This window comes from Lactuca virosa, chromosome 4 (assembly GCF_052849685.1).
Source record: "Lactuca virosa cultivar CGN04683 chromosome 4, Lactuca_virosa_CGN04683_v6, whole genome shotgun sequence".
NCBI classification, from domain to species: Eukaryota; Viridiplantae; Streptophyta; class Magnoliopsida; order Asterales; family Asteraceae; genus Lactuca; species Lactuca virosa.
The window spans coordinates 289,277,583-289,287,669 of NC_136429.1; the positions used below are offsets into that span (position 1 = coordinate 289,277,583).

At 35.1% G+C, this 10,087-nt stretch overlaps 2 protein-coding genes across 2 annotated transcripts; one reads left to right on the forward strand and one right to left on the reverse strand.

Moving 5' to 3' along the window:
- Positions 1 to 4,834: 4,834 nt before the first annotated feature.
- Positions 4,835 to 6,797, reverse strand: LOC145108373 (uncharacterized). Its single transcript, XM_079045393.1, has one exon. The coding sequence runs from the start codon at positions 6,694 to 6,696 to the stop codon at positions 4,930 to 4,932; it is 1,767 nt and encodes a 588-aa protein (XP_078901519.1). The 5' UTR covers positions 6,697 to 6,797; the 3' UTR covers positions 4,835 to 4,929.
- LOC145108374 (CBS domain-containing protein CBSX3, mitochondrial-like) lies at positions 6,611 to 9,413 on the forward strand. The gene is made up of 6 exons (XM_079045394.1): positions 6,611 to 6,720; positions 7,174 to 7,400; positions 7,481 to 7,562; positions 7,662 to 7,735; positions 7,808 to 7,868; positions 9,148 to 9,413. Exons 2-6 carry the CDS (start codon positions 7,179 to 7,181, stop codon positions 9,288 to 9,290), a joined length of 582 nt encoding a protein of 193 aa, XP_078901520.1. The 5' UTR covers positions 6,611 to 6,720; positions 7,174 to 7,178; the 3' UTR covers positions 9,291 to 9,413.
- Positions 9,414 to 10,087: the final 674 nt, after the last annotated feature.

Consider the following 10,087-nt stretch of genomic DNA (forward strand, 5'->3'; position numbering starts at 1 on the left):
ATCGTTTTTTTTATTACAATTATAGCATTGTACTTTAAACAATTATATGTGACTTAGGGGTGTTGATCGGGTAATTTTTTGGGGTTTCGGGTAATTCGGGTTTTTCATGTTAAAAAAAAATACCCGTTACTCGACCCAAATTAAATTCGGGTAATTCGGATATCGGGTCGGGGTTTGGGTAATTCGGGTATTACCCGAAATATATAATTTTTTTTTGAATTTCATCTGAAAATAAATTTAATGAAATAAATATGTCGTGCTTTATTAGTCTTCTTTATATAAACAAACGATACATAAACGAAGTTACTCAAGCTTTGAACATTGAGATTTTTTAGTCAATAATACCTGAGATATCAAGTAATATTTTAACAACTTAATCTAATCTTATAAGATATTAAAAAAACAAATATTTAAAGATCCTAATTTCAAAGTTTAAAATGTTTAAGATAATTGTAGCCATAAGTTTTGCCATGTTATGAAGTTTCGTCGATATAATGAGTTTGTTAGTTTCAATAAAAACTATAATCTAGAAAATAGTTATGTTTTAAAGAACAAGATGATATATAAACAATTACTTTTAATATTGTTAGTGTCATATTGTCATAATAAAAGAGATTCATGTTTTACAATAATGATAGTTAGTTTAAACGTGATCAAATACCTGCTACAGAGTACAAGCTCTACGAAAAAAAATTAAAATAATTCCGGTAATTCGGATAATTCGGGTATGCCCGAAACCCAACATACGTACCCTTTACCCGACCTGAAAAAAAAATCGGGTTACCCGATTACTCGAAAAAATTTACCCGATACCCGAAAAAATTGAACGGGTAATTCGGGTATCGGGTATTTTCGACGTGGCTAATGTGACTCACAAAAGTAGATATTACCGTTTAAAAAACATAAAAAATTAAAAAATTAAAATTTTTTTTTTTTATTTATGCCTTTTTTGAATAAATTTTAATTACAATTACTTGTAATTTATATAGGCAAAAGTTGTAAGTATTAAATAAAATGGTCAAAGATCCAACAAATCAATTTTTTCCACACGTTTGTTTTATTCATAGTAGATGTACAAATATACACACATGATTATTGAAAAAAAATTGTTTGTTTCTTTTAATATAACTAGCGATTAGTTTTTATTGAATAAAAAATTAAATAAAACAAAATTAATAATTTCGTATATCCATAGAAAAACATTTCTTCCTATTGTAACTTTTTATATTTTTTTATTTATAACATTTTTTTGGTTTTTTTTTAATTATAACATTGTACTTTAAACAATTATATTATGTTGTTGTGTTGTTCTTTTTTATCGTCGATATATATATATATATATATATATATATATATATATATATATATATATATATATATATATATATATATATATATATATATATATTATAGCGTTGTATAAATATGTTGCAAATAAAAAATTTAAAAACTAAAAAAAGACATGAAAATATAACAATTTCTAACTTTTATTTTAGTTAAAATTTGTTTTAGTTAAAAGGAGGAATCAAACTTGCCAAATAAATTTAAAAATGTCATTGACATCTCTTTCAAAAAAAAAAAGTGTGATATTGACTTTCTAGGTTTGGAGCTAAAAAGTTAAGAAATTAAGAATGGTCCCTGTGGTATGTCAAAACTAGCAACTTTGGTCCAAAATGGGTTTGGCTCGCAAGGATGGTCCAATAGTTTCGTTTTGTTGCGAGTTTAGTCCAAATTCCTATGAACTTTTTTATAATGACGGATTTGCTCCTTATTATTTTATTTTCCAATTTTTTCTTTTATTACAACAATTAAAAATAAAACAAAAATAAAATCTCTCTCTCTCTCTCTCTCTCTCTCTCTCTCTCTCTCTCTCTCTCTCTCTCTCTCTCTCTCTCTCTCTCTCTCTCTCTCTCTCTCGGGAACTAGACAATATTGACCAAAACCAAACTCCCTAAATCACCACCACCAATCTCTCCTCCTCCCTAACGTCACTACCACCGTCTCCTTCTAATCGGAACCATTCCAACTTAATCATCACCGCCCCTGATTTCTCTTCCTCCCACAAACCAAGAAGGTTCCAAATACTGATCATAAAAACAAAGATATGAAGGTTTTTGTAATATAAAGATTATTGATTACAGTCATTCGAGAACCAGATGCGAGAACTAAAGAGAAGAAAATGAGTAAAGAAATCGACTTTCTTTAATTTCTACAACAAAGTGAAATCCTCCCCTCTTTGTTGACCTTTCTTCTTCTTCACCTTCACAACTTCATTCGTAGTTGCTTGTACAAGTATCACTTGTAAATAAGAGATTCTCATATCCTATTTGGCGTCTGAAAGTGAATCGATTTATGAAGTTGTTTCATCTTCTACTTCGCTTAAATTGACTTTAGGGTTCCGATTCTCGATGAGAAGCGTTTCTTCCATGGGACCATGAGATTTTGGGGAAAAGAAAACTAAAAGACTGGAATCGGTAAACAAGAACGAAGAACAACCATTGTGGATTTGGAATTGGGATGTTGGATGGTGGTGGGTCACGACAGGGGGAGGCGGAGGAGCTGCCACAATCGACTGTGGTGGCTCTCTTCGCTGGAGAAGTATGAAACGAGGGAGATAGACGAGTTGGAGATGAAAGGGAGGTCGAGGAAGGGATTCTGACGGTGGGGTGTTCTTGATCGTAAGTGAAGAAGGAGGAGGGAGTTTTTTTTTCTGATGAGAACTAACGAGATGAAGAGATGGTATTAGAGAGAGAGAGAGAGAGAGAAAGAGAGAGAGAGAGAGAGAGAGAGAGAGAGAGAGAGAGAGAAAAAATCCGTCATTATAAAAAGTTTTAAAATTTTTGGACTAAACTCGCAACAAAACGAAACTATTGGACCATTCTTGCGAGCCAAACCCATTTTGGACCAAAACTGCTAGTTTTGACATACCACAGGGACCATTCTTGCAATTTTGTCGAAATTAAATTTCTAGTCTTCGTATATAAGTTTTGGAACTTATTGGTTAATGTATAAGTTTTGGAACTTATTGGTTAATTTAGGGTTAGTTTGGGAACAAACTAGAAACTTTCTAGTATTTGTATATAAGTTTTTAAACAATTTTATAACATTTTTTTTGTTTTTTTTCCAATTATAACAATAATTTATGTTTATTTTTTTTTCAATTATAGCATCCTACTTATGCCAAAACCACATACTTTCACATAATACATAAGAGCATCAAATACACATACTTTCACATACATATACCACATATACACCAAATACAAATACATTCACATACACACATAATAACATCCTATTTAGACCAAATACACATACTTTCACATATATACATAATAACATCATATTTATACCAAATACACAAATTTCACATTCATATACCACATATACAACAAACGTACATACATTCATATACACACATAATAACATCCTATTTATACCAAATACACATAATTTCACATATATAGATAATAACATCATACTTCTACCAAATACTCATATACCACATATACATCAAACACACATACATTGACATATATACCACCAAATTTACATAGATTCACATACAAATATCAAATGTACATATGTATGGCAATTTTCAAATAATTGATACAACTACACATATTTTGCAATTAAACTAAAATTTCACAATAAATAGAAGTAAATAGAACCTGTGGTGACGGAAATTACTCAATGTCGCCGGAAAAATTGGTACTCACCGGAAAATACTCTCACCCGCCCCTTACAGTAAACCCAAAGACAAAACGACCAAAAACACTGAAATTGCCAAATAATTTGCAATTAATCATCAAATGGAGCTAGAAATCGATGTTAAAAGAGAAATACAAAGAAATATAAGAACTTGAAGTTACCTTTTTACCCGAGATGGAGCTAGTAATTAGTTGTTCTTGTGATTTAAACCCGTTAAATTGAAGCCCTAAACACCTCTGATCCCTAATCTCATAATGTTGGGAGATTTCTTGTTGGAATCGACGGTAACTCGCACAAAATGGGGGCAAAAACGAACCAGAATGCGAATGAATGGAGAACACAGAAGGAAAAGTGAAGAATGCGTCGTTTTTTTCTTTTTATCTGCGCAGGCCTTTAGCGGCGAAACTAAAGGCTTTACCGGCGACAAACGTTAACAGCGGCGACTATCTGGTGGGAAGGGTACCGCGTCTTTTTTTATACCACAATTAGCGGCGACATTTTCGACCTTTAGCGGCGACAAATTGTCGCCGATATTGATTTTGAGCGGATAAGAGGCCCCAACCGTTGGATTAGATACTCAATCGAACGACTGAGGTCTACCAGAAGGGGATAACGCGGATTCAGAGAAAAAGCCTTAAGCGACGACACAGACTTTTAGCAGCGACAAATGGTTGTGTTGCCACTAAAAGCCTATGTCGCTGGTAATTGTGTCGCCGCTAAAGGCATGATTTCTTGTAGTCTTTCTATTGTGGCATATGAAAAGTGTCATTAAAAACATAATTAAGTGGCACAAAAATTAAATGCCACTAAAAGTGTGTCACTAAATAACATTTTGTTTGCAGTGAAATCAAAGATTTTAGAAATTGTTTATATATCATGAATTATCCAAGTTAAATTTCATTGGAAACCCATATGTAACAAAATTTTTGAATATAAACTCTTGATTAGATGAATCCATATCGTATACAGAGCTTCTGGTTGCAAATCTAACTTGAAAAAGTCAAATTATATCTCTAAGTTATAAAATGAGGGAGTTATAGTTTTTTTTTTGTTTTGTTTTGTTTGTTTGTTTTTTTTGTTCTGAATATAACTGGGATGCTCTAAGGATTAAGGCACATGGAAATTAATGCAATATAAAGCTTAGATTTCATGGATGATCGGGCATCATCCTTATTTTCTTGGCTAGTAACGTGTATTTGTTATTACATACAATTAAAATCAGAGAACCTCTATCTCATAATTTCCGGCAAACATCTCAAGATCATCTGGTTCAGAGTCGGTCGGCTCCAAGAAAAACCCTCCAAGGGATCTTCCAGTTGTGGGGTCGTAAACGAGGGTCTCTGGTGGGGTAATGTCAGCTTCAGCCTTGTACATTTCCATTGGCTCTGCTTTCTCGATATTTGAATCAGTTTTTGCTAAAGTACGAGAGAAAGCCAGATGAACACCTGGGTTCCTTTCTGTAACATAGCTGTTGAACATGATGGAGTTATTGATTCCTTGAATATTGCTATTAACGATCGCTTTCATTTCCTCATCTTCACTGGCTTTGGACTCTCTTGCCGATTTCTTACCTTTGGAGCTTCCTTCTCCATTAATAATGGCATCAAGCTTATATCCTCTTTGGATATCGATGGCTCCTTCTTTTTTCTTTGCATGGGAACCTAAATGCATAGATGCTCCTTTGTTGTCACCAGCAAGTGTAATTACACTTGCAGGTTTTTCATCCATGGATTGCTTCGGATGGCTTGTTGCCATCTTATGAATGAACTTTGTAATGTCGTCTTTGATCTCTCTGTGTAAGGGAACATGTGCTGCAACTTTTTGTTTCTGTTTTGGAGATATTGCTTCCATTGAATGTAGATTATTCATGGATTTGGTTTGTGCCCCTTTCACTTCTGTCATCTCTATGGGTTTTGCATCCGCACCATGAACATGATAAGAATCCACCGGAAAATTTTCATTTGTTATTTCGGTAAACTTTTTGATTTCTTTTGTATCATCTGGTTTAGATGTCGACAAAGGGGGTTGGGCATCATGGTTAACCGAAACTTCTTGAACTGCAGTACGTCTGGTTATAGTCGGAGTTACCGGTGGTGGTGGTGGTGGTGATGGCGGCGGCTGTACATGAACCGGAGACGTTGGCTGAGAAATGGCTCCTGTTTGTGGTGGTTCACCGGAGGGAGAAGAGGGCTTTGACCGGACATGGGGTTGAGTGGCCAAACGAGATGGCGATAGTGGTGGTGATGGCGGCTTCTGTACATTAACCGGAGACGTTGGCTGAGAAATGGCTCGTGTTTGTGGTGGTTCACCGGAGGGAGAAGAGGGCTTTGACCGGACATGGGGTTGTGTGGCCAAACGAGATGGCGATAATGGTTTAGAATCTGCTCGTGGTGGAGAAGCTGGCATACGTGATGGGGAAACCGGCGGGGAAGAATCTCGGAATTTGGTGCCTGTACGAGATGGGGAAGATGGTTGAGAGCCAGGTTTCGCCGGTGATGATGGTTGGGGAGGACTGGGTGGCCTGACAGACGGCGGCTTTTGTGGTGGAGTTGCCGGACCTGTGGTTTCGATGGTTCGTGCAGTTGGGGTAGAACTAGTGGTTTGAGTTTCTTTTGTAGACCGAGTTGCAACAGGTTCAATAACTTTAGCAATTGGAGAATTGGCTACTGGTGACTTAACTTCAACAGGCGGCGGCGATGGTGGTGGTGGTGGTGGCGGCGGCGGCGGTGGTGCAACTGAAACTGGTTGCGATGGTGGTAGTGGCGTTGATGTCACTGAAACCGGTGAAGACGTTGACTGTGGTGTGGCTCGTGGTGGTGCTCTCCCAGCAGGACGAAATGGCGGCTTTGGAGCAGAAGTTGATGCAACAGCGGTTTGCACGGTGGTGCGTGGTGGCTCTGGTGCAGTAGCAGGCGGTGTAGCTAGGGCTGGCTGTAGCAACCAAGGTAGCCGGAAACGGAAGCCTGAAGGTTTATTTTGAGCCATGGTTTTCCGATTATGGAATCGAAGGTACTTCAAAAAGATGGTTACAGTTGTCGCTTTCGATGTTATATCATAAAATGAAGAGAAGATAATCACTATAAATACAAACTCGATACCTTAGAAATGCCATGAAAGTGACCTAAACAGGCGTTTTAATTACTTTTACCCTTATTGTGGGCAACTTTATGATGCTAAGCTTCCTCACCTAACAAGGCAATCAAAGTATATATACTTGCTTATAATTATCACCAACATGTAAATGTCATACAACCTTACAATGTCTTTAATTAAAAATAGAAAGATGAATGTTCAGATTTGAAATCTGACAACATATAAAGTATGAGAATCTTGAAATCCTTTTCTTTGGATTGTGGATTTAAGGAAAGAATACAAAAATGGTATTCCATCAAGCAATTGAAACAAAATGGAAAATTGCTACCCTACAAATATTTCCAAATTAAACCTCATTTTCATGTATAGTTAAGATGCAATTAATTGCAAGAGCAATAAAAGCTTGTCAAGAAAGGCTTCGTATACCAGTTGTACAACAATTACACAAATACACGGATAATGCATTGATAGTAGAATCTCAAAAGGGTATGGAAAACACAAGGGTGGCTGAAGTTTTAATGACAAAAGAAGATGGGAAAGTTGGATCTTGGCTATGGTGCAAGACCGATGACACAGTCTATGATGCTGTGAAACATGTATGTAATTACCATTTTTAACCCATTTCTTTTGTTATCCATTTGAATTTCATTGTAGATTTTTTTTGGTGATTGTGCAGATGGCTCGAAACAATATTGGATCTTTAGTCGTTTTAAAACCCGGAGATGAACAAATGATTGCAGGAATCGTCACTGAAAGAGGTTAATTATTGCATATTTGCATTATTTTATATAAAAAAAATGTTGCATGCATTTATTTTAGAACCGATGAAGATGTAATATAAAGAGTTATGTGTCTAGATTACCTGCAGAAGGTAATTGTCAAGGATAGATCTTCTAAATACACGAGAGTTGGCGAAATCATGACAGAACAGGTTAGCATGTTTATATGATATTTTAGTGATTATTGGCCATGAACTCATAATTGTTTGTTTTTACTTCAACAGAACAAGCTCGTAACTGTGACATCTGATACAAACATTTATCAAGCAATGCGGCTAATGTCAGGTACACGATTAATTACTTGTGCTTGTAATTTTTAGTGGCTGGTATACCGGATGAGATTTGGCTGGACAAGCTTTTTAAAGTTGTTTTCATTAACAAGGATGACAAGGGTATTCATGCTTTTTGCTTACACGAGACATTGAGACTTAAGAGTAAATTAACAAATTATTATTATTGTCTCACTCACATGAGTCCAATGCACGCCAAATATAGGACAACCTTTAATTTTGTGTCATGTCAAAAACTCTATGTGTGTTTTAGAGATGTCAACGGGGGCAAACAGGACGGGGTTGCATCCCCCGCCCCACCACCGAAATTTCCCAATTCCTTTGCATCCGCCCCCGCCCCCGTTGCCCGGCCCCCGATTGATTTTGGGATATTTTTTGTTGGGCTAAAATAAGTATTTTTTTTGGGTTTAAAGAAGCTATGTTTTGGGTTAAAATAGTTATTTATAAAATAATTTTAGATGTTAAAAACAAAAAATGTTATCTCATCTCAAAAACGTTATACTAACAACTTAAAAGCATGATTTTTTTGTTGAATTTTGGAAGCTCAAAATCATTGTTATTATTTGTTATCTTTATATCTCCCTATTCTAATAAAAGGATAATTTTAATATCATTTTGACAAGTGTTATCATATTAAGCCTCTTAATTAATGTATATTTTATTCTTCTTTTGCCATCTGTCACTATATTAGGTTTCCTAATTAATCCATGACACTTGTCAATCTATTAATTCTTCATTTCAAATTTCAAATTTTAAATTTCTCACTCTAATTACATTAAATTAATAACATTAGAATAAAAATTAAAATAAAATTAATACAAATTATAAAGTGATATAATTTCACATATTTATTTAAATTAACGATTATAACTTTATATAACTAAAAAAATATCTCTTAATTAATAATTTATTTAAAATAATTGATTAATAATTTTGAGTTCTGACTATAAAATTTTAATTAAATTTGTAACCGTGGTTTCCACGGGTTATAAACTAGTAATTAATATATATATATATATATATAAATATAATAGATATTAACGGTGCCCCCATGGGGGTTCGAGACAGGACGGGACTGCCCACCCTTGTCATCGCCCCCGAAATTAAAACGGGGGTTAACCTTGCCCCAGCCCTCACCCTCAATATTTTTTTAACAAATATCCCTCATAGGGGATCAGGGCCCACGGGTTCGGGGTCCCCCAAGACTTTTTGACATCCTTAGTGTGTTTACTACAAAATGTTGAAACGAGATTAACAAGTTATTTTAATCACAGAAAACCAAATACGTCATGTCCCGGTCATAGACGAAAGGATAGTCGGGATGATTTCAATTGTTGATGTTGTACGAGCAGTGGTGGATCAACAAAGCAATGAAGTGAATAAACTGAACAAATTCATCAAAGGCGACTACTACTAGCTAGCATTTGTCATAACAAGTGTTTGTTTCTCTATTTTCGGTCAACCCGTGTATCATCTTCAAATTTTCACAAGGTTTGGTTGTTCGATAATAATATATCAAGTTCAAACTGCTATAAGATAATATGTGCTCTGATACTACTTGTTATAAAAATATCAACGCGGAACAACCACAAAGATAAACTAAAGCAATAAAGAACACCAATGATTTAAAGTGGAAACCCGAAAGGGAAAAACCGCTATGAGTGACACTCTTATTAAAGGGTTACATGGCTGATAAATCTTCAAGGAGAGAGGATAGAAAAAAGAACGACACTCCATGGGTTTCCCATGAGTAGCTTCTAAACTCTTGATATGAATAGATATTTCACTGAACATCCATGAGGCATATAGTCTAAAAGGGAAAGCATTATCCTCTTTTCTTTTCCCACATCTTACAAGTATTCTACTACTGTCACACTTCTCAAAGTAGAGTTGATACCCATTGTGGACTGCGTAGTTTTGGATACAAAACTTCATCTGTGTAACATTCTCAAAAATGTCACCAAGTTTTGGTTCCATTTTGTCCCATTTTGTTTTTGGATCATGTATTATGTACTTGTATTTTACTAGCTCTTGCTCTTCTTCATCTTCATCACTTTGCAAGTCATCACCATGATACACTTGTGCTCTTACATCATCAGCCAAACTAGAGTTTCTAATATTTTCACCAGTTAGTAACACATTAAGAAATGCATCCTTACATTTGTCCAGTGGAGTAATGAACTCTTCGTCTGGTTCATAATCCATGTAGATGCC